Below are 23,448 nucleotides of genomic sequence, written 5' to 3' on the forward strand. Positions count from 1 at the left end.
GTTCGCAAAAAACTGTTACAACTTTGCCGTGCAAAGACCATTCTTGGTTTCTGACAGGAAGTATTACTACACACCAACGTTGTCACAGTATATCCTCATACAACAAAATGGAGGGTTACACAATTCACACTATACAAGCCCCAACCTCTTTATCCTACCCTGCTAAACATTTGACATTGCACTCCTTAAAACTGTACACAAAGGCTTAGACCGCATCAGTGGTTACCGTAAAGCAGTCAAACACCAGGAAGTACATGACGAGATAGTGCGCGGGCTTTTTTCAAATGTGAAACGTATCATTTGAGTTCAGGTATGTTTGTGTGTATCACCCACAGTGTCTTGCCAAAACAAAACAAAAATCAGTGGTGGGTGAACAAGCCAAATGTAACAGAAATGGAAACTTACAATATTTATTCTTTATATAATTGTAGTTAAATTATACAAAACTCTGCAGATCCCCCACATATGTGTATATATAGATGTATTTTTTATCTTGAGCATACAAGATATTAGATGCATCTTAAATATATATCTTGTGAACACGCACAAGAAATAATGGCACAGTTTAGGTATATTTTTAGTGAGCAAATCCACCTCAATTAGAAAATGAGGGGGGGGGATCAATAAGATAAATCTAGATAACTCATCACAGTAGAAATGACACTCATGTAAGCATGCTCATGTCTGCTAATTAGCACAACAGCTGAGGCCCATGGGATTGTCATGAGTTCTGCAGGTATGTAGTCATAAACTTAAGTATGGATGAATAGAGATGTATGACCTAATGATGGCTAAATTAACTTCTCAGGACCATGAATGTCTAATTTTATGGCAACCCATTCAGAAGTTGATATTTCAATAAAAAACTATGTCAGCCTGCTGGTGGCACAAGAGAAGTCAAGGGATAACCAAAGTCATCAGGCTTCATCCTCTAGGGACCATGAATGTTTGTATAAAATGGTAATCACCCACACCAACCAAAAGACAGACATTGCCATTCAGCATGGCTAAAAACTCACCGTTCTCATATGTAGCCACCAGCAGATTACCTTAGCCTTAAAAAGCAGTGAACGTTCTTTAGTTATCAGTTTTATTTGCCGTCCTATCATTGAGTTCATTGATTGTTGTTAAAAAGTTGCCTTGAGTTTCTCAGTACTGCAGTGATGGGATATGAATGAATGCATCGAGATTAGATTTTATGTAACTGCAAATTTTACCACAAAGAACTAGACCAGCCTGCTGTTAGAAGTACTGTTCTGTAGCCTCACATTTCCATTATACAAGTGTATTATGGACATCATCACACATGGTGCTTGGGTTAATTGGATGTACACCTTAAAACCTGGGTCAAGCCCAAAGCCATCCAGTAAATGGTCTCCTGAGTGTAACAGGCCCCAGGTTTTCTGGGAGAATCCAAATCCAGGTGCTGAGACCAACCCCAAGCCCCAATCAATACTAGCTTTTTTTCCCCTTTTTTTTTTTTTTTTTTAAAAGGTTGTATGTCCAACTGATAACAAGACACTAACAGCAAATAATGGGGAGAAGAAAATAATAATAAAAAAAAGAACGCCCACATGCACAATTGGTTCCACTGAATTTATTTGGCAATAACAAGTGTACTGAGTGCTGCAATTTCAGTGCTTTTGTCTTTGTATTATACTCTTTATAGGTGCATATCATGTAACAGTCTAGAAAAAACAGATTTATTTTAAACTTGTAGGCTGATCTATTTTGACCTAGTAAACTCTGGGGCTGTATACAGTGAGCAAGACGTTATTAACCAATTCACAAAATATAAATGATGTACACTGCAATATGCAGGGATTCAAACATTGTGTGTGTGCACAGAAATGGTGAATGAATAATTTGAGGAATATAAATCTACTCAGTGACATGACAAAAAAATAGCATAATCATTTATGAACAAAAAATGAATAATTTTACATCTGATACTCAAGTTTTGTGTTACAGGAATCTAATCCCTTCCAGAGCCCAACCCTTACCTTTAAACTTTGATAAACCAATCCAAAAGTACAATTTCAATTTGGAAATGTTTCAATAGTCCTTTTAAACCTTTTTTAAATTTATCTTGTGTAGCAGAGGGGGAAGGGTTTTGTGTTTATTAGCGCCCAGTTGGTTTCACAGGGTGGCCCTCGACTTTGATTACACCTTTCCCCATTTTCTCTGCAAAATTGTCCCTGTCGCCGTAATCTGAAAGGTCATTCATCTGCAGCTCGTGTTTGATGCCTGTGGAAGACACAAGAGTAACTTTAAGGTTATCCTTGTCGAGGAAAGTGGTGATAACATTTTGAAACATGGAGCTTCTTCCTAAAGAAAAACAACAACCACAAAACAAAAAAACCCCAGACACAAACCAGGGGATTTTCCTGAAGTTTATATATTTAAGATGGAATTGGGTCATGATCAGAGTGTTTAGATTCACCATTTCATTAAAAGATCAGGAATTAAGATATAACTGTGGTCTGAAAAAAAACTGAGCAAAGCATAAAAAAAACTCACCAGTCAGGGCCTTCTTGAGGGAGTCTTTGGAGCTAGCGTAGTTCATTTTGTCTTTGATGGCAGCTGTGTCAGGAGCCCTGATATGAAGAGAAATCATTATCCTTAAGTGTCCATACTTAGACTGTATCTGAAGAGTTATATTGCGAGGCCTCTGCAGATTGCAGTCAGATGTGGATACAGATGCAAAAACACTTGAGCAGTTGTGCTTAAATTGTAATAAGGACCTACCACATCACGAAGACCAGTTCTTCTTTTCTACTTGATTCCTTGGTCTCGAAGTGGCAGTCGTACAGCATGTAGCGGCACTGTTTAGGATCTAGGTGACTCAGGAAGAACTTGAAGACATCATCCACGTTTTCCAGATCTTTTTCCCTGAAGATTTTGCCCTCCTCCACATCAATGTAACGGCCCTTGATTTCAAATATTACCAATCGTAGACGTTCCTTCTGATCAGCATCACTCTTTACTACTTTCATTTCTTTGTAGACATCTTTCACCTGGTCAGCGACTTGCACTCCAGACGCCTGTTTTGAGACGACATTACATGTCAGAATTTCGTACAACACCCCCCCTCCCCCGCCCAAACCAGAAAAACCCTGTGTCTCTGTCTCATGTCATCTTTTTCGATATGCGATATGATGGCATGTTTATTTCGATGTACTCTTTGGAAGGTGTTAACCACACAGGTCACATACAATGCTGCTTAGCTAAAGAAATCAAACTGAGCTAAATGTGTATTTTAAGTTACCCTGCAAAAGGGGCCTGAAAGGTCATGAGATGAACACGAAGGCGAGAAGAGAAAAAAAAGAGCTTACTTAAGACTTGATTTAGTTTTTTAAAATGACGGTTTTGGTTGAATTTCAATCAGTTTTTTGGGGGTTTTTTTTTTTAAGTGACAGCAGCTCTTTTCTATGATGACTGCTCTCTTCTCTTTTTTAGTCATTCAATATAATAAGTTCAGCACAAATTTCCATTTTCCAGTTAAGTGCACAAATTCTTGTAGAAATAGGAAATGATCAATCTAAAGATAAAGAAGACATCACAGTATCAGCACTTTGGTAAGATTTGGGCCTAGACTTGTATTTGAAGAGACCTTCACTTGTACTTAGGTTTTGGGACGGAAAGCAGAACTGAAAGATGAAGAAACAGGAAGTTCTTCAAAAGTAGACTTTGAGAGAAGTGTTAACGCTTTTTCATCATTTCAATGTGCATATATCCGAGCAGCTTTTCACTAGTAACATGAAATGGGTGTAACTGCCCTATGAATTTCCAAGGCCATGGCTCTGTCACATTCCAGTCATTGTGGAACAAGTTAGCACAAGAAACACCGCCCCAAGGGATTCTCTCAGAACAAGTTTGAAGCACGAACAAAGCTTCCTCCATTTTGGAGGCAAAACCACACCTTTAACTAGCCCTTTCAAATCACCAAATTCTGTCTAATTAAAAAATGTCCTCAAAGTAACATCAATTGAAAATCTTGCAGTCTATGCAGATTGACAACCAGGCTTCACTGGAGTCATACTTTATTTATTCCTTTAGTTTTTTACATATATTGTTAAAATGAGGATGTGGCAATTCAAAGTTTCATCATCTCTAAACTAAATAGTGTAGTTGACACACATCACCAAAGAAGTTGCAAACTGCACAGCACAAATCAATCCAGCCAAATTTGTAAAAGCTACTCACCATTTTGCTTCTGATGTGTGGAGGAAACAGGCAGCAGAGAAGAAATGGCAGCAGCAGACTAAATGCTGAAGGGTCATAAGGAAGGAGAGCAGGTTGACTCATGGAGGAGGAGCTGCGATAAATGAGCACACCTCCAATAGTAGGCCCATCCCTCTTTTCCCAGGTGTGCCACAGTTTCAGCTGCAACCTCAGCATTTCCATTTTATCATTTTACATTGAAAGCCTATATCTCAATAGGATACATGTGCTTCATTATCTATCACAATAAGTACATTTCTGATTCCCTTTCTATACGTCTCCCTGCCGTATTCTTCAGTCCTGGAAAGATGAAGATCTTCCTTTTTAGGTAAAACTTCAGGTAAGCTTCAGCCACTCATAGGTGGGAGCGGCACCTAACACCTTATAAGGAGAACAAACCTGTCCACTTTTTAACTCATCTGCTGCTGAGATGCAGTGACCTTATATGGTAAAGGATGGGATGCGTGTACAGATATGTGAAAAGGGTTTATCTACCTACAGAAAGTAAGATGTTGCATCTTCATTTGGTTCCAGTAGTCACAGTCAAGAGTCAAGATATGCAAAAACATTCATCTGATCCTCCTCTAAAGACAGTAAACATTACACTATTTACTATGTCTAAGGATTAGTCTGGCTGACTTTTCATTTGTTGCCAGTTTCTTGTGTTTTCCTCCTCTAGTCATGTTTTGTGAGGCCCGATGAGTCATTTTACTGATACACAAAAAGTGGCTTGCTGCTTTCAAAATTAGAGTGCAGACTCAGTGCCAGCCCTTTCTCTGTTTCAGTGGACTTATAAGGCTTAGGGGATATTTTTAAATAAGGTTTGTGATGACCTGAAGTCTTTCAAAGAAGGAGCAAAATTACAAGTCTTTGACTTTTGGATTGTGGTATGAGTATGAATATGGTCTGCACACTGACTCCAAACCTCACTTTTAAATAGTTTAAATAGAAAAGAGTCAAGTAAGATCTTCATCAAGTTAAAAAAAGAAAGAACACAGTTTTCCACATGTTTATAGAAAAAACAGTCCAGGAGTGTAGCTAGCATTAAGGGGCCCAATTCACAGGAGGGAAACTTTGACCCTCTTGCACCTTTCCTCTGATCCATCGCCATGCATATTCCATTTGTGACAATCAATCAATCCACTACTGCACATAGTCATAATTAAAATGTACCACTGCTTTTTAATTACATTAAAGATATGTGTATTAAGAACCATGAAAAACTAATAAAGTTTCCATCCGTTCTCTCTATGTTATGCCCAGTTTTTTTGCTCTGCATAACTTACACAAGCTACATGACCGTATTTCAGTCCAATATGAACACTTGTAAAGACTTTAGGGATCATACACACACATTGCACACAGGCATAACATATTCTCAGTAGTCTTTTGAGACAAAATGTGTAGTCCATAATTGGTTATGCAATGCTTGAGTCATGCCTTTAGGAGGCTGTGAAAAATACTACAGCTACCAATGACGATGAAGTAATTTCCTGTGTAAACTGATGAACTCATTCATTTGCAAATTCATATTCTTTATCTTTTTACACGATAAAAATAGTGTTTTTTTGTTTTTTGTTTGCAAAACTCTCCTTTTGATGGTGAAATTGGTGCATAACCCATCCTCCACAGGGACTATTTTTAAACACTGATACTCTGTTTCAGCATTGCAGTGGCTTTGTTTCCTCTGTGTGAATTAGTGGGTTACAGAGCGTCAGAGTTCCGCCCCACATCCGGACTTGCTGCTGTTCCAACACGAATCGTGCCCAAATATCTTCACATGACAGATCATATATTACCAGCTAACATTTGCACTGCATGGCCCCAGAATCGGTGGCTTTTCAAGACAAGCTGAAATATAATTGATATGTCTAATAGAGGATAAACTGTTTAATAAAAGAATGATTTCTAAAGCTACATTTCATGTCTTGCTGTTGGTGAAGTGAGGGTAGTTTTAGTGTAACTGTCATAACTGTAGTAAGGCACGAGCTAATGGCAGCCAGCAGCAACTTCTAAAAGTAGTAAAAGGGGAAATATAACTCTGAACCACACTGAGCAGGAAATGGCTGCTGCACTGCTTTCTGTGAGTTGAAAACTTCATGCTGCTGCAAGCACATTGTAGGTTTGGCCACAATCCAGTCACTGACGTCAAAGCAGCCAACTCAAATTCATGAGAACTCTGACATCTGCTGGTAAATTATAGATACTGAGTTGGTTGCTTTTGGGTTGTGGTACAAAATCTGTTACATCATCATCACCAAAGAGCAGGACAGTTGAGAACCAGGCTTTCACTAGTAGATCTCATGCACAAACATTTTGGTTCGTGTAAAAAATTAAATCTACACTGAATACTGTGGAGAAAAAAAACATTGTTTTTACCTATAAGTTCAAGTTTAAAGTCTGTTCAAGTTTCTGATACTTCTGTTTTTAGATATGGTCATTTATTGTTCCAGGTTATATTTTCACAGTCAGTGTGCTATTACATATTAATTCTGCTACTCAAAATACTTCAATAATAAGAAGAAAGTTTAAGCTAACAAACAAAACAAGGCATTCTAGAATGAAAAAAGCATCAGAGTTGATGCAGTAACTGAAACTATGAGGTAACGGGCCAGCTTGTCATGTATTTATGGCTCAACATGACTCACAGTTAGTTGCTACAAAACCCAAAGTGTAAAAATTTAAAATTTAGATTTTACAGTTCTGTGACTATTTGGGTGCAGTGACCTCAACAACCATGTCATTTTGACACTTTGTTGTTTGTACAGATTGAAGGAGTGGAATATATTAATATACAGTATCTCACAAAAGTGAGTACACCTCTCACATTTTTGCAAATATTTTATTATATCTTTTCATGGGACAACACTATAGAAATGAATCTTTGATATAACTTAAAGCAGTGAGTGTACAACTTGTATAGCAGTATAGATTTAATGTCCTCTGAAAATAACTCAACACACAGCCATTAATGTCCAAACAGCTGGCAACACAAGTGAGTACACCTCACAGTGAACATGTCCAAATTGTGTCCAATTGTGTCATTGTCCCTCCCTGGTGTCATGTGACTCGTTAGTGTTACAAGGTTTCAGGTGTGAATTGGGAGCTGGGCTGTTAAATTTGGTGTTTTCTCTCTCATACTCTCATACTGGTCACTGGATATTCAACATGGCGCCTCATGGCAAAGAACTCTCTGAGGATCTGAAAAATGTAATTGTTGCTCATCATAAAGATGGCCTAGGCTATAAGAAAATTGCTAACACCCTGAAACAGAGCTACAGCAAGGTGGCCAAGATCATACAGAGGTTTTCTAGGACATGTTCCACTCGGAACAGGCCTCGCCAGGGTCGACCAAAGATGTTGAGTCAACGTGTTCAGTGTCATATCCAGAGGTTGGCTTCAAAAAATAGACGAATGAGTGCTGCCTGCATTGCTGCAGAGGTTGAAGAGGTGGGGGGTCAGCCTGTCAGTGCTCAGACCATACGACGCACACTGCATCAAATTGGTCTGCATAGCTGTCGTCCCAGAAGGAAGCCTCTTCTGAAGCTGATGCACAAGAAAGCCAGCAAACAGTTTGCTGAAGACAAGCAGTCCAAGGACATGGATTACTGGAACCATGTCCTATGGTCTGATGAGACCAGGATTAAGTTGTTTGGCTCAGATGGTGTCAGCGTGTGTGGCGGCACCCTGGTGAGGAGTACAAAGACAACTGTGTCTTGCCTACAGTCAAGCATGGTGGTGGTAGCGTCATGGTCTGGGGCTGCATGAGTGCCGCCGTCACTGGGGAGCTGCAGTTCATTGAGGGAAGCATGAATTAAAACATGTACTGTTACATTCTGAAGCAGAGCATGATCCCCTCCCTTTGGAAACTGGGCCGCAGGGCAGTTTTCCAACATGATAACAACCCCAAACACACCTCCAAGATGACAACTGCCTTGATGAGGAAGCTGAAGGTAAAGGTGATGGACTGGCCAAGTATGTCTCCAGACCTAAATCCAATTGAACACCTGTGGGGCATCCTCAAGCGGAAGGTGGCGGAGCGCAAGGTGTCCAACATCCACTAGCTCCGTGATGTCATCATGGAGGAGTGGAAGAGGATTCCAGTAGCAACCTGTGCAGCTCTGGTGAATTCCATGCCCAAGAGGGTTAAAGCAGTGCTAGATAATAATGGTGGTCACACAAAATATTGATAGTTTGGGCACAATTTGGACATGTTCACTGTGAGGTGTACTCACTTGTGTTGCCAACTGTTTAGACATTAATGGCTGTGTGTTGAGTTATTTTCAGAGGACATTAAATCTATACTGCTATACAAGTTACACTCACTACTTTAAGTTATATCAAAGTTTAATTTCTATAATGTTGTCCCATGAAAAGATATAATAAAATATTTGCAAAAATGTGAGGGGTGTACTCACTTTTGTGAGATACTGTAGTATCTACAGTAACATAAAACAACAGAGTCATTTGTGGTAGATTGCAATTTTATTATATTTGTGGATAATTTAAATTAATTACTTTCCCCTCAGGTTTAGTATTCATTAATTAAGTTGTACAAAAGAAAACAAGAAGCTGATGCAAATATAAAGCAAATATGCAGAAATGTTGACTGTCGATATGAAGCTGTTCAACATAATCATGAATTCTTCAGCTGCAAACAATCAGAGCTCCTCTACACCATCGCCAGACTCAGCCACTGTGGATAAAAACACAAGTGTAACTCTATGGTTCATAAACCATATTTTTGTTTCATTAGGACTGACAGGCGGCTCTTACCTGCATAAAACCCAACTCTATCTCACCAGAGTCATCCTTGTCCAGGGTCTTGAAGGTGTCTGTTTGTGAATGAAATAAAACATCAGAACTCTACGTAATGTCTGCATGACTGTAGGATAAAAATGTGGTCACGAAAACTCACTGAAGAGTGACTCTAAGCGGATCAGGCAGCTCACAAAGCTGTCAAAGTCAATGGTGAGATTTGGTTCACTGTAGCGGGCCACAATAATCTGATGTAGCGGGTTGTTGAGAGAGAAACCTGCCATAATGCAACAAGGTGAACAGAGAAAATGCCTAAAAGCTCACATGGGAGAAAAACTAAAATCTACAGTAAATTAATTTTGTGTGTGTGTGTGTGTATTTTTTGAAATGGACTTCTCACCGGCAGCCTCCACAGCCATCCGCATCTCTGAAGCACTCATACAGCCACTGTTGTCTGTGTCTCTCTCTCTGTACAGATCCTAAAGGATAACCCAACAAATGATTATAGACTATCACCATTCCACTAATGAACTATGGTATGCATGCTACATTAATATAAACAGAACGACATACCAGGAACTTTTCAATCTTTGTCCACAGGATCTTAAATTCGACCACTCCCAGTTTGCCGCTTCCATCTTTCTTTGAACAAAACGTCAAAGAAAACTGTAACATGCAATTTATTGTCATTTGAAATGAATGGTTCGTGGATGTCTCCTGGCATAACTAAGAAGGAAAACAAATCCAAAGGATACATCTAGCAGATTGACCATGTTACGACATGTTGCCAGGCTAAACCCGTTGGTTTTGATGTCGTCTCCTGAAAATGAAACAGAGGGATAAATTGCTCTTAATGCCAGGTACACATAATTGCACCTACAGAACTTGCCTGGAACAGGAGACACTTACGCTTAACCACCACTCGGTTGAGGATTTTTTGGAGCTCGAATGCAGAAATCTCCACATCCTAAGGAACATATACAGACACTTTGTAAATCATAACAATAATGAATTGAGCGAATGAATGTACCAGGTCTCTGGTATACTTACATGTCCGGCAAGCTGTCCAAAAAGTCTCTTGAATCTGTCACTGATATCATCTTCATCAATATCAATCTAGAGATAACAAAGTAACATGTTTCATCTTTGTCCACAAAATATTATCAAGGTTATATCATCTTCAAAATTATTTTATCGAAGGGATGTGATTTTACCTGCTCGATGTGGCAGTCTACAGGATCATCAATTTCCCTAAAAGCAAAGCAAAGGTCATAGTTACTCACTTATATTGAATTATATGATATTCATGTCATACCATTTGACTTGGCACTTGTTTGTGAAAGGAACATACTGGAAATCAGCCTGTTTCTCAGAGAACACCCGCATGTAAAAGTCGCCGTTTTTGTTGGGCTCAAAGGTGGAGGGGACGATGAGGTATTCCCCAGGGGGAAGACAGAAGCGGTTGCACAATTCCCGCAGATTGATGAAGGTCTCGGAGCGTGCGGCTGAACTGTTGTACATGAAGAAGTTTTTCTTCAGGTGCACTTGCCTTTTTCCAGAGTACTAGACAATGACAAACATGTAGTACAGTCACATGAGGGCACCCTATACCTTCTTTTTTTCCTTCTTACTCGTTGTATCTACATATAGAGAATTTTCAAAACTGAACATTGAAAAAATGCAATTAATTATTTGAATACGCATTCTGAGTCTCCCAAGTGTCTGAGTCTTTGCACACATACCTCATCAGGCAGCTGAAAAAAAAGACAAAAACAAATTCAATGTAAGAATAGGTGAAAAATAATACTGACTAGAATATTATCTCTTACATTGCCATCTTAAAAGGCAGCTTGTTACCTCATAGATGGCAAAGCCGATGGTCTCCATGTCCTCCCCCATTTTCCTCCTACGACGCTTGTTCTTCTGCATCAGGCCCACAATGAAGGTGCAGCCCTCCTCACCATCATCAGTGTCATCATCCACATCTTCAAGCTTTATGACAAACTGAGGATTCATCCAAAAAGAATCTAGGAAGGGAAGCAAAAGTTGGAAGGAAGCCATAGCATACTTTGTGTTTAGCTACTCCCTGTAAAATCCCTTCGAAAACACATAAAACAGCAGTAGATTCAAATCTGGAGGGAGAAGATTGTGAAACTAGTTCATACTTGGATAGTTTCTGCAGCCACCAGCTGAAGCGCCTCTCCTCCATGTGTCTTCAAACTCAGTCTCTGCCCATTTCTTGTATTCATCTGAGAGCGCATCAGGGGTGAGGTTACAGATCTCAAGACGAGAATATTGGTGCAGAAAGTCAGAAAATGACATCCTGTGAAAAAAAGAGAGGTAAGAGGTCAAATTTAAACAAAAACAAGTAGATAATATAACATTGCTCTTTTTTGAGCGACATGATATTGTATGCTCTTTTTCTCTCACAAGAGTATCAATAATATAGGCATATATCAATATTAGGAACCAAGAATATTAGATTTCTAGGTATTGTGACCTTTGACCTTAGCTCTCCTTACTAATGGTGCAAACCCATTGTACACAAGTTGACTGGTGACAAAATCCTCATTCATTCATTGTCTGTGGGAAGTGAATAATTCACTGCACAAGCATTCTAGGATACTTGGCAATGCGGACCAAGCTGGTGGTGCTACGAGAGGGCAGGAAAAATGCTAATTGTGCTCACATCAAGACAGCCAATCAAGCCACAGCGCTGGCAAGTTTCTGAACAGCTGTTTGTATAACTACGAGACACTCCCACCCACAAAACATCAGCAATAGAGTTGGTAGTTTTCCCTTTATGTGATTATTTAAATTCTTGTAAGAAGGAGTGGTGAAGTGCATTGCTTAAATTCCTAAAACAACTCAATGCTATTTAGCACAAAGTGGCAATGAGGGGACAACGTTTTAAAAACACATGTACCTGAAGCGTATTGAAGCAGTATTTACTTGATTGCACTACATTGCATATTTGCTGCTTTTAGGTGTAGGACAAATACATTTTTTAATGTATTTTGGTGTTCAGTGAAGAAAAGTTATTTCTTGAATTACCAGAACTCTCCGTCTTCAGAGCGGTTGGTCAGCCTCGCCCGGTCATCATCACTCACATATCGCCACTCAGAAGAGCTAGAGAAATGTGTTAGAAATAGATTGTGTGAAAATTTTATTGCACAACTTCAGGACTGCACCTATAATTGTGTGTCATGTACTACTCCACCTACACCTGAAGCACATAATAAGCTGTTTACTAGTCTTTCTAGGACAGGACATACCAGCCCTTCCACTGGGTGTGTGTGTTAGGTGTATGACCGAAACACATAAATCAAACAAAGGATAGATGTTTTTAATCAGGCTGGGACCTCTCATAAACATCACATGACGCATACTGGCATGTATTGGGGTCTTAGTATGCTGATATTTATTAAGTAGCACTAAACCCAAGTACAACTGAGGCAGAGGGGAACATAATTACTTATTTGCTTCTCAGGTATGTGGTCATAAACCAAAGTATTATACAATCACATCTTTCAGCCAAAAGGTGAGGTATCACCAAATTTAACTGCAATAATTCTGGAGACATTTTACCAAAACCACAAATGTAAACCTCATGGTGAGGAAGCCAAAGTCAGTTAGATCTCTGGGGAGCATGAATATCTGAACAATCCATCCAATAGTTGTTGAGATATATCAGTCTGGAACAAAGTAGTGCACTGATTGACATCACAATTCCTAGACTAGACTAGACTAGTACAACTCTGGAGTAGATGTCAATGATAAAATATAAGAGCTAATGTGACATATGCAATATTTTTCCTGCCCTTGAAATTCCCCAGAGTTGTATAATACTCACTTGTCACTCCAGGCTCCATTCCACTCCACCTGACCCCACGGGTTTCTAATCCTTATCAGCTGCACCCTGTCGCCTCTGTACTCCACCTGATGTAGAATAAGGCATCAGTTACACTCAAACTAATTCTAACATCTATCATAAAGAATATTTGCCATGCGATCACTTCAGCTGTTGTTCTGTGTCTTATGTATATAATCATACAAACCTGCTCTGCTCCTGTCAAAGAGTAAGCATGGCCCTTCACCAGCTTGCGATGTGTGACAGCTTCTGAGTCGGAAGCGCTGGTGATCTGCAATGGAGAGTAAAAGCTTGTGAGGTAAAAACCACCAGATACAGCAAAGACATTAATGAGAGTGAACCAAAAAGCTCAAACACACATCAATGGAGCATCCCAGAAGAGAACCTCTGTCCAAGGCCTTCTTAATGATTTTGAAGAGGTGGGGATCTGCCTTGCTCAGGTCGTGACGCTCAGCAATACCTCCAGTGAAGTCCTCAAAACCCTCAATAGTGCTGCCCCCAGAAAGGGCCTCGTAGCATCCATTTAGCCTGTAAGGGAGAAGGAGTGTTCATGAAAGACTAGACCAGAAAATTAAATACTGAAACAAATAATATGTTCCATGCTTTCTTACTTGGCGTAGGCTTTCTCCAGCAGCGCACTCCAAAACTCAGAGCCCTCCTCTGAGTGAACAAACAGAAGCTTTCCATCTCTAGTGGGCAAGAGGTCATCGACCACTACATCCACCCACTCACCATACTGCCAGAACTGAGAACCACAGACACAATTAGTCAATTTGTTTGTGCCACTTCTCAAAGTATAAAGTTGCTTAGTAGTTAATTTGGACACTGGGTCTGTGTGAAAAAAGTACCTCAAAGTGAAAGATACCAGCATAGTTCTCATCAAAGCTTTGATCATGAGGTACAACACGAGACAGAACCTGTTTGTTGAGAGTCAAGGAGGCGATAGCTGCCAGGAGCCAGCAGTCACCTGAACACAACATGACAGTGTTAGAGCAAAAAGGACTCCTGTATTAAATATCTCCCAGAGGATTTCAAGTTTTCACATCTTCATGTTGTCATAGTGACACATCTCCAAAACATAGCAGGTTTGCATTTTGTTTGGACATACACAGTCATGCAAAGTCACAGGTGTTATCTCTAACTACTAACTCAGCTACACAAGTATGCAACTCAGTCTCAACTATACAAGTATGCGGCTCAGTCTCAACTACACAAATATGCAACCCTCATCTACTCATACATTGTACCAGACTGGGTGTCGACAGAGAGGTGTAGGTCTGAAGGGGGATGTTTTGCACACAGTGACAGTTGTTGTTTGTGCACAAGTATTTACTAGGAGTTATGAGGCTTAGATGTCATGAAAATCACAAGCAAAAAACAGACAATAGTGTCAGGGGAGGTGCAGAGCTACACCAGTGTGTTAGTTTAGTTTTAGATTTAGTATTTGTCAAATCTGTTAACTGTTACAGTATGATAAGCATGCAAAAGGTAGTAGAAAGTAAAAGTAATATTATGATAAATGTAAGTCTGTTAAAATGAGACGTGTTTGTACAGTATGTGGCCAGTTAATTGGCGACACCTAGTCCAGTTGAGGACAAAAGCTGTGTCCTCAATTAGGGAAAATGCTTTTTGGGTCAGTGGTTAAGGTTAGGATACGGATTTGGCAAATACTGGTGATGGTTAGGGTGTGTGTGTGTGTGTGTGTGTGTGTGTGTGTGTGTGTGTGTGTTTGTGTGTCTCACCAAGTGCTCCTTGGCAAATATCAGTCCTGGAAGCATTTTCAACAATGAATTTTGGATTGGAAGACAATTCCTGAGAAAAACAAATTGAACCATATTGTAATGCCTCTTCACATCAATGCTTTTTATTTGGCCTCAGTTCTGTGACACGCCCTTATATGAATAACTATGTTTTGCTGAATTTCATAATTGTGTTTTTCTTTACTTAATGTGGTTGTAATATTGCAAATGGCAAAAGCAGTTTTCTGTGTTTTAAGGTCTGTCACTTTTTTTTAGCATATTGATAAAACATTAACAATTTGGTACACTGATAATCAGAAACAGGTGTATTGAATAGCAGCAATTATCTGTCCTAAAAAACACAATGAAGGCAATTGACTGAAAATTATTAAATATAAAAAAAATCCTCAAATGCTGTCAACAATACCCATGAAGTTATATACCCAGTTCTTTGATTTCTAGTGTTTAAAAAAACGATTTTGAATTACACACAGGTCCCTCCATAGAACACACTTAAAGATCGTATTTCCAGTATTGAAGCCACCTGACATCCAGCATACATGATGTACCCACCGTGGGTCTCATCCATTCGATGCCACGAACTTTGTGGGAATTCGGTCCGAGTTCATTAAAGCCTAAGGATGAAGTTAGAGCCTCAAAGCAGTCATCCTTAAACAGTCGCCCTCTCTCCAGGCAGCTATCTCTCAGCGACTCAAAGTCCTGGTTCAGGTATTTTACCGCCTGAGAGTTGGATCCAATCCCGCGTGATTTCTCTCGGTTGTGTTGAAGTTTAGCTGCAATGCCGGACATTTTCAAGGATTGTGAGACGTTCTACAATATCTGTCTGTAGCTGTCTCTCAGTGTGTATGTGTGTGTGGTTAGAGGAGTTCTGTGTGAGGTAGCTCAGTTGTCTCCACACCCTTTATTGTTAACAGCAGACAGCAAACCTGCTCTGGCTCACCTGTTCCTTCCAACCTACAATGAATCAGGCTTCGACATGTACTGATCCAAACCTACATACATGTTTACATTTACCATGTTGCATGGTGCTGCATTTCTGATCCACAATTATAAACAGTGAAAACACAGTTTTCAATTAATGATTTATTAATTTATTCATAGACCAATCAACAACAGCAGATTATATTTGAAAGGCACAAATAGCAAGATAGTTGTACTATGAGTGATATATACCTGAGGCACAGACTCAGACAACATAGATCTCTTCAGTGCATCTGTTAACCATTTAATATTTCTGATTTTATGAGATTTTATGATTACTAATAATCCAGGGGTCATAGTTTCATAGTCTCTTTATTATGAGTTATTATTATTATTAAGTTTTGCAGTAGAGCCAATAGAGTTAAAACACCAACCAAGTCTTTCTCTACTGAAAAAAAGTTTATTTTTTCACTTAGTTATCATCTAGCTAACTTTAGAAAATGCCATAAAAAAGATACACATGTTGCCAATTTTTAAGCATTTAGAATATGGAGTCTACATGAGAAGAATTTTAAAAGTGTATATTAAAAGTAGGCCTAATTTATAAAGATAAAAAATGAGTTCTTATTAATTGTTAACTGATTGAACTTGTCCTTCTGCAGATATCACACAGGGATCCTCCCTTACGTTTTCTCCAGAGCTAGTAGATCGCCAGACACAGCCACTGTGAAACAGAACACAATTATACAACAAGCTGTCTACTATACACACTAGGAAAACCTAGTTCTAGCACTACTCGATTTGACTTGACCGGGTTTGATTCTTGTGTGGGACGGCTCATGACTCTTCCAGTGACAACTCTTCTGTCCAATCAGTGCTCTGCTCACTTGGAACCTCACCAGAGCAGGTACTAAAAAAGTACCAAGTACCAGGTACTTTCCCTAGTGGAAACGCAAACCCCCCCCCGGGTCGAGTCGAATCGAGTAGTGTTAGAACTGTATAGTGGAAAAGCGCCAAGGAAAGCCAACAAACCAGCAGTAGGCTACTGGCATCAGAAGTAGGGGGGCCAAGGAGCCATTGAAACCCTGCCTGTCCCACTTTATCCTCCTCCTGCATTCTTTTTAATTCCAAAAAATAATTGTATTCCCTTAAATGACCTTATATTGCAACACTCTGGAGGTTATTTGTACCTCCTGCATCTCATTTGTGTTCATATCAACAGCAACAGTGAACACAGCAGCTGTGAGTGCAGTGCAGTCCAGTCCATCCTGTAAGTCCTGTTGGCTGCTGTTGCTTTAACACCGAATAGTTTGAGCCGAGCCCTACCTACCTCTGGTCCTCAAAACTAGTACCTTAATGTAAGAGTGGAACTTAATGTGGAGCGACAGGAGGAGGGGGAGAAATATGGTGCTGCACACGATGAGATGCATACAGGCCGTGGGTGTATTACAAGCATTAAAGTTACCATTTACAGTAACGTTAGAGATTCCAGTGTTTCAGGGTTTCTTACACGTTTCAGTTCTCACATAATGAAAAATGCAGAGAGCACAAATGCCTCAAATAACATGTCTTCAGTTAACAGACGTGCACACAGGCAGAGCTCCCTACTATCACAAATCACCTTCCATTTATTTTGCTCTGTTTTGAGTTCTGCCACCCATCTACATCACTGACTGCATATAAAGAGGTCAGCTGTTACACAGATTAATGGAATTAAAAAAGCAGCTCTTATGGATTAATCCTGAACTCCATCATAGCTGTCAGGTCTTTGTTTTGCCAACCCCGCCCCTGCTATGTCTGATTATGACTTAAGATTCTACCCTTGCTGAAAATAGTCCTGTGTAAAACAATATAAAGGGCTGGGTGGTTGTGGGAGTGTTGTTTAAAGTGCCGGTGACACCATGAAATACAATCCGGCAAGTCTGGTTGGAGTAACAGGTTATTGTGTTTAAAGGCACACAGCCGTTTGTAATATTCTCCCCCGACTAGCAGCTTTTGTCATTCTCCTGTTCACACACCTGTTGCATGTCCAGCTCAATCTTCCCTGAGTCATCACTTTCCAGAGACTTAAACATTTCTGTTTGAGACACAGAAAAAGAAACATCAGTAACACAAACACGCCACAGCCCTTTGATATAGACCAATATGAGATATAAAAGGGATATTATTGTGTTTGCTGACACTTACTGAAGAGCATTTCTACTTTGATGAGACAGCCTACAAAACTGTCAAAGTCTATGGCATACTGAGTATCGGCATAACGACTGACAATGGCCTGCAGCACAGCAGCGTTCACCTTGAAACCTGTGGAGGAAAAAAAGTACCTGTCCCTTATCATCTTTTTTTGTAAAGGTCAGTTGCATAGTTGCAAATGATTTCACATTCTGGAGAAGTATAGTTTTTTTGAAAGGTGTCAGATAATAGGAGGATAAAAAGGAGGAGTTATGTTACACAGCCTCTCCCATGTTTGTTTTGTTTTTGTGGCAAAGAAGAAATGGACAAAATCTATGTGCGGTGAAGGACAGACTGGCTTATCCAGTCTGTCAATTAGCCTTATACACACACACACAGACACACAGACACACAGACACACAGACACACACACACACACACACACACACACACACACACACACACACACACACACACACACACACACACACACACACACACACACACACACACACACACACACACACACACACACACACACACACATAAACTGGTCTGTCAACTATAGTGACATACTAGCCTTCAGGTAAGATATCTAAATAGCTATTTTGTCTCCTAAAATATTCAAACAATCAGTGTTTAAGACTTAAATCTGGATATTTAGTTTTACTGTAGTGTTTAAGATTACTCGTGATAATGTTTCTTACCTGCTTCAGTGGCAGCACCTCTCATCTCGTGGGAGCTCATGGTGCCAGAGTTGTCATTGTCATGCTTTTTGAAGATCTCCTATATAACCCACATGTTCAGTTTGTTGTGTTAACAGATACAGCTGTTTTTTCCTGAATGACCAACAGCCATTTCTAACCAAATGAATCACAACTTACCAGATATTTCTGGATTTTGTTCCAAAGCATGTGGAATTCCATCAGTCCCAAATGGGCACTTTCATCTTTCTGGAGAATGTTCAGGTTTTTATAAAACAGCAATTCCACTTAATTTATTTCCATTTCCATTTTCCCACTTAATTGATCATTCTGAAAATTATAGTGTACCTAACAGTAATTTTAGTTTTACTTTATTTCTAAAAGAGGATACATCTAGAAGACTGATAATAAGACGACATGTCTCAAGGCTGAAGCCATCTGTCTTGAGATCAGACCCTGCAAGAAAGCAATAAAACATACCTCCAACTGTCCAGTCAATGAAAATAATAAGGCTCAATTCATGAATCTGTTTAATGTACTTACGATGAGAGACGACATTGTTCAAAATTTTCATCAGTTCAAAGGCTGATACTTCCATGTCCTGTTTGAAAAATGTGTTGTTATTTATACAGATCAAAGCTGATTACATGTATCTTTCACTGTCAGTTCTCATGTTACCTACATTGCCAGCAATCTGCTTGAAGAGATGCTTGAAATGAGGATCCACATCACTCTCTGATATTTCCTCCTGTGAAGTAAAGCATTGGTTCTTCAGGTTAATTATAGGCATTTAGTATGATCTGACTGAATTTAACCCACAGTGTATTAGAGTAGATTATTATGACACATTTATAAGTGAATGTGTTCTTCACTTCCACCCAGTATTAAGGTTAAGCTGGAAATAATTTCACATTTACTGCATGCAAGAGTGGCGTATCACTGTGTACTTTCTTACCTCTTCTATTACAGCATCAATTTGCACCTCCAAAGGACTGAAAAAAATAGAAATGCAAGGAAATAACATTTACGCTGAGTCATGACTGGGAATCTAGGACTGAGACTAGAGAAGGGAGCCAGCCTCTAAGCTTTGTCCACTAGATGGCTGTATAAGCTAAAGGTGACATTTGACACAGTTGTAGGTACAGACAGGTACCTGGTAGCAGCCTGTTTCTCTGAGAACACCCTAAGAACAAAGCTGCCGTTCTTGTGAGGGTGAAAGGTCGATGGGACTATGGCATATTCTCCAGGAGGAAGTTTGAAGCGGTCACACACTTCCCGTGTGTTGATAAAAGTGCTCATCGCCACAGATTTCTGTCGCAGCAGGACATCCGGACCTAGGTGAACATTGCTGCAACCTTTGAGCTAAAGATTAACAGAAAAAAAGGGTGTCACTACTGAGATGTCAGATATCTACTAAGAAATTCACAATGCAAGGAAGTAATAGAAGTGACACCTGTGATGTCCTTTATATAAGGCATTACATAAAACAAATACACACCTGATCTGGGATCTGTAAGAAGACAACAGACAAAAGATTTGAGAAAATCATCATAAACAGAGTAAAATGCAGAGTTCTGATGTTGTGTGGTATATCAAATAATCTACACTACCTCATAAATGGAAAAGCCAATAGTCTCAAGGTTGTGGTCAAGATTACGCTTCCTTCGTCCGTCCTTTTGCATCAGCCCCACCAGAAAGGTGCACCCATCCTGCCCATCCACAGGATCATCATCCACATCTTCCAGACGCATCACAAACTGAGGGTTCGACGAGAAGGTTGCTGGAGCACACAAAAGTATGTATGATGCAGTGTAAACAGAGCTTCTCACCCAGATATATGCTTCACATGGTTTCTCTGTTACCTGAGTTATTGCGGCAGCCGCCAGCAGTGGAGCCGACCCTCCACATCCCTTCAAATTGGTGGTGGTTCCAGTGGCTCACATCTTCACTCATGAGCGTATCAGGGGTCAAGTTACATATCTCCAGCCTGGAGAACTGCCTGAGGAAATCTGAATAGGACATCCTGAGGAGAGGATAACGGTCTCACGAATCAACCACAGATCACTCAGTCTGAGAGTCTGAGCCTGGAGCTGTTACATCATAACAATCAAAAATTGTAAATGTAAAGTAAATGTTAGATATAAGATGGTGGATTTACCAGAACTCTCCATCTTCAGCCACATGGTTCAACTTTGATTTTTCATCTCCACTGACGTATTTCCATTCACTGGATCTAATTGTGATAAACAATTAAGCTTTTAGGAAAAGCCTGAAAATAATCAATGGAAGTTGATGGTTTACGGATACAAATATATTTGTTTACCCATCACTCCAAGGCCCTGTCCACTCCACTTGACCCCAAGGGTTCCTGATGCGGACCAGCTGAACCACCTGATCTTGAAAGGGAACCTAGGGTAGAAAGCAACAGTGGGCAGTGTAGTTTGCATACAGTAAAATAAAACATTTAAAAACCAGCTTACATTAAAACCCAAGAAAGTTCAGGTAAAGCATATACCTTTTGTACACCAGTGACTGAGTATGCATGTCCTTTTACGAGTTTGAGAGCTGTAACTGCCTCTGTCTCGTAGGCACTGGTGATCTAAAAGCACCAGAGAGAACAAACAAACATTTCAATTTGATGGCATCAGTACTGAGGATGTAAATCAGTATGAAAATAAGATTTGACTTACATCAATGGAGCAGCCCATTAGAGAGCCCAGCGATAAGGCTCGCTGCATGATTTGAAAGAGTTGTGGTGGAGCCTTGTCCAGAGAGTATATTTCTGCAATTCCTCCAGTGAAATCCTCAAAACCCTCAATGGTGTTTCCTCCTGACAGGGCCTCATAGCAGCTATTCAATCTGTCAGACACAGAGGCATGTGAACAAGGGTTGTGAAACTTACTCCAGTGTATCACAGCACATTATAGAAATATTTTGATGAAGCAAATAGCATGTGAAGAACAATCCATACTTAGCATAGGCTTTCTCCAGTAGTGCACTCCAAAACTCTGACCCCTCCGCTGAGTGGACAAACAGCAGCTTCCCATCTCTGGTGGGCAAGCGGTCATCGATCACCACATCCACCCATTCACCAAATTGCCAGAACTGAGAATCACAAAGAGGACACAAATGAGAAGATGAAATAAAACACTGTGCTGTAACACCAAAGTAAGAAAGAAACCCACTGATACAAATGTATACTTAAGAATAATATAATTATTTAGCTTATAGTGGTTAGATAACAGAGGCCTTTGTCTGACCTGGAAGTGAAATATTCCGGCATAATCTTTGATGAAACTCTGTCCAGAGGGCACCACACGAGCCAGGATCCGCTTGTCTAGAGTCAGAGAGGCTATCGCAGCCAGAAGCCAGCAGTCACCTGCACAGTTAGAGCAGGTGCATGATTATATGCCGAACATGTGGTGTTCACAGCAGAGCTCAAAGCTGCATTTACCAAGAAACCTCTGTGATCATTTCTTCTCACAAACTTAATTACAGAATAGGTGGAGTGTTTAGTGCCGGGATGTTTGTGGTTTCATTCACTGAGCCATCTGTTTGTTTATTCATTTTCTTTCTCCTCACTTAAAATAGAATAGAATAGAATAACCTTTATTGTCAATGCACACAACAATGAAATTCTGTTGGAGCAGTCCTCCAGCTGCCCAGGATTATAAATATAAATATAAAGATAAAAGAAAACAATTAACAATTACCCAGAACTCCTTGGCAAATGTCTGTCCGTGTGGCTCCATCATCAATGAACTTTGGGTCGGAACACAGCTCCTATTAAAACAACAACATCTGAGACTGGTTTTACAGTAAGAAGCAATTCCTTTAATTAGTAAATTAGAAAAAAATGAATGGATGAATGGGCTCTGCTTTCCTCAGTAGTCCTCACATACTACTGTGTTTCTTGAAAGTACATTATTTAGAGTATAAGCTCAACCTGTGATTTTCCAAGTGTTGATTGCAGCTTTGTAGATCCTGATGTGGACTCTTTGGAAGTATATAGTCTTTACAGCTACTTTAATTGGAATACTTTTTTATGAGCACAATACAAAAACACTCACTCACACTTTGTGAATTCAGCATCAATACCTGACAGACAATTTAGCAGATACAATATAAAAAGAATCCTTTCCCAAATACCCACTGTGATGTTAGACCATACAGTACAATATTTACCTGTACATCTGGACTTGACAAGATTAAATTATTAAAGCTAAGTCAAAGGGAAACCTTAAATACTCACTGAAGAACCACTGTCAAGTTCAAGGACCCTTTCGTTGAACCATAAAACAGTTAGCGCAGTTACTTTTTTCATCTTTACCAGTTTCTTCTTAGTGAATTTTTACCTTTGGCCTCTTCCAAACGACACCCCTGATCTTAGATGAGTATGGTCCCAGTTCATTGTAGCCCAGTGACTTGTACTCAGCTGGAAAGCAGTCATCCTCAAACAGACGTCCACTCTTCAGACACTGCTGGCGCAGAGTCTCATAGTCCTGCTTGGAGAACTTCACAGCCTGCTTGTTGGTGCCAATACCTTTTTCCCTCTTCTGCTGATGGGCCAGCCGACCTGCCGTGGATGTCATCCTCACCTCTCAACTGGATACTTGGACTGGATTTCCTTCTTTGTGAGCTGAGTTGGGCTGACTTGTGAGCTGAACACAATCCAGATGGAGCTTTGTTCCAGCTTTCTTTATAGCTGCCACAAGAGAGGTGAGGAGAGGCTGGGATCATAGACAGGGAGGAACTTTCAATGACCAGGTGAGGCAAACAAAGCAGAACGAAGCAACCCTAAGCAAATCTACAAGAGATGGCTGTGGCCACAGCTGAAATACAAATAAGGACACACCCAAAGGCAACTTCATGTACCACTGTCATTGCCTCATTTTGATTTTGTGTGTCTGTGGTGGGGGTGGGCAATGAATGAAATGTATTGTCTCCTACTACAAAAGCAAAGAAAGCAAATTATTTGCTTGATCTTGTTTTCAAGCGTCAAAAGGATATGTTTTAGAAGCTGGTGAATGGTAGAGAA

The 23,448-nt window shown here is 40.0% G+C and overlaps 3 protein-coding genes across 3 annotated transcripts; all 3 read right to left on the reverse strand.

Moving 5' to 3' along the window:
- Nucleotides 1-1,582: 1,582 nt before the first annotated feature.
- cfl1l (cofilin 1 (non-muscle), like) lies at nucleotides 1,583-4,257 on the reverse strand. Its single transcript, XM_062430305.1, has 4 exons — nucleotides 4,207-4,257; nucleotides 2,749-3,044; nucleotides 2,521-2,597; nucleotides 1,583-2,247 (listed from the first exon to the last, which is right to left on the reverse strand). Exons 1-4 carry the CDS (start codon nucleotides 4,207-4,209, stop codon nucleotides 2,123-2,125), a joined length of 501 nt encoding a protein of 166 aa, XP_062286289.1. The 5' UTR covers nucleotides 4,210-4,257; the 3' UTR covers nucleotides 1,583-2,122.
- A 4,476-nt stretch (nucleotides 4,258-8,733) lies between these two features.
- Nucleotides 8,734-15,402, reverse strand: LOC133992369 (calpain-2 catalytic subunit-like). Its single transcript, XM_062431117.1, has 21 exons — nucleotides 15,166-15,402; nucleotides 14,596-14,665; nucleotides 13,702-13,820; nucleotides 13,465-13,598; nucleotides 13,213-13,381; nucleotides 13,041-13,124; nucleotides 12,836-12,921; nucleotides 12,037-12,111; nucleotides 11,148-11,305; nucleotides 10,840-11,009; nucleotides 10,725-10,736; nucleotides 10,334-10,545; nucleotides 10,197-10,233; nucleotides 10,033-10,098; nucleotides 9,892-9,949; nucleotides 9,738-9,802; nucleotides 9,556-9,624; nucleotides 9,383-9,461; nucleotides 9,143-9,259; nucleotides 9,001-9,059; nucleotides 8,734-8,920 (listed from the first exon to the last, which is right to left on the reverse strand). The coding sequence occupies exons 1-21, from the start codon at nucleotides 15,400-15,402 to the stop codon at nucleotides 8,897-8,899; spliced, it is 2,100 nt and encodes a 699-aa protein (XP_062287101.1). The 3' UTR covers nucleotides 8,734-8,896.
- Nucleotides 15,403-17,519: 2,117 nt separating this feature from the next.
- LOC133992285 (calpain-2 catalytic subunit-like) lies at nucleotides 17,520-23,002 on the reverse strand. Its single transcript, XM_062431003.1, has 20 exons — nucleotides 22,766-23,002; nucleotides 22,124-22,193; nucleotides 21,671-21,789; nucleotides 21,382-21,515; nucleotides 21,101-21,269; nucleotides 20,926-21,009; nucleotides 20,734-20,819; nucleotides 20,569-20,643; nucleotides 20,273-20,433; nucleotides 20,021-20,190; nucleotides 19,909-19,920; nucleotides 19,564-19,772; nucleotides 19,366-19,402; nucleotides 19,093-19,158; nucleotides 18,954-19,011; nucleotides 18,802-18,866; nucleotides 18,591-18,659; nucleotides 18,414-18,492; nucleotides 17,722-17,838; nucleotides 17,520-17,611 (listed from the first exon to the last, which is right to left on the reverse strand). The coding sequence occupies exons 1-20, from the start codon at nucleotides 23,000-23,002 to the stop codon at nucleotides 17,520-17,522; spliced, it is 2,109 nt and encodes a 702-aa protein (XP_062286987.1).
- Between the last annotated feature and the right edge of the window lie 446 nt (nucleotides 23,003-23,448).

Source organism: Scomber scombrus, chromosome 12 (genome assembly GCF_963691925.1).
Source record: "Scomber scombrus chromosome 12, fScoSco1.1, whole genome shotgun sequence".
NCBI lineage: Eukaryota > Metazoa > Chordata > Actinopteri > Scombriformes > Scombridae > Scomber > Scomber scombrus.

What these genes read in the sequence shown, in the direction of transcription:
- cfl1l (XM_062430305.1), bottom strand. An exon ending in GAACTGGTCTTCGTGATGTG is followed by an intron (nt 2,598 to 2,748) that starts GTAGGTCCTTAT and finishes TCTTCATATCAG; the next exon opens with GGCTCCTGACACAGCTGCCA. An exon ending in CCTCAAGAAGGCCCTGACTG is followed by an intron (nt 2,248 to 2,520) that starts GTGAGTTTTTTT and finishes TGTCTTCCACAG; the next exon opens with GCATCAAACACGAGCTGCAG.
- LOC133992369 (XM_062431117.1), bottom strand. Translation starts at nt 15,402, where the DNA reads ATGTCCGGCATTGCAGCTAAACTTCAACACAACCGAGAGAAATCACGC. An exon ending in TCTGAAGACGGAGAGTTCTG is followed by an intron (nt 11,306 to 12,036) that starts GTAATTCAAGAA and finishes TTTTTTTCACAG; the next exon opens with GATGTCATTTTCTGACTTTC. An exon ending in CCGCTTAGAGTCACTCTTCA is followed by an intron (nt 9,060 to 9,142) that starts GTGAGTTTTCGT and finishes ATTCACAAACAG; the next exon opens with ACACCTTCAAGACCCTGGAC.
- LOC133992285 (XM_062431003.1), bottom strand. Translation starts at nt 23,002, where the DNA reads ATGACATCCACGGCAGGTCGGCTGGCCCATCAGCAGAAGAGGGAAAAA. An exon ending in CCGGAATATTTCACTTCCAG is followed by an intron (nt 21,516 to 21,670) that starts GTCAGACAAAGG and finishes TGTGATTCTCAG; the next exon opens with TTCTGGCAATTTGGTGAATG. An exon ending in CAGTCACTGGTGTACAAAAG is followed by an intron (nt 20,820 to 20,925) that starts GTATATGCTTTA and finishes TTTCTACCCTAG; the next exon opens with GTTCCCTTTCAAGATCAGGT.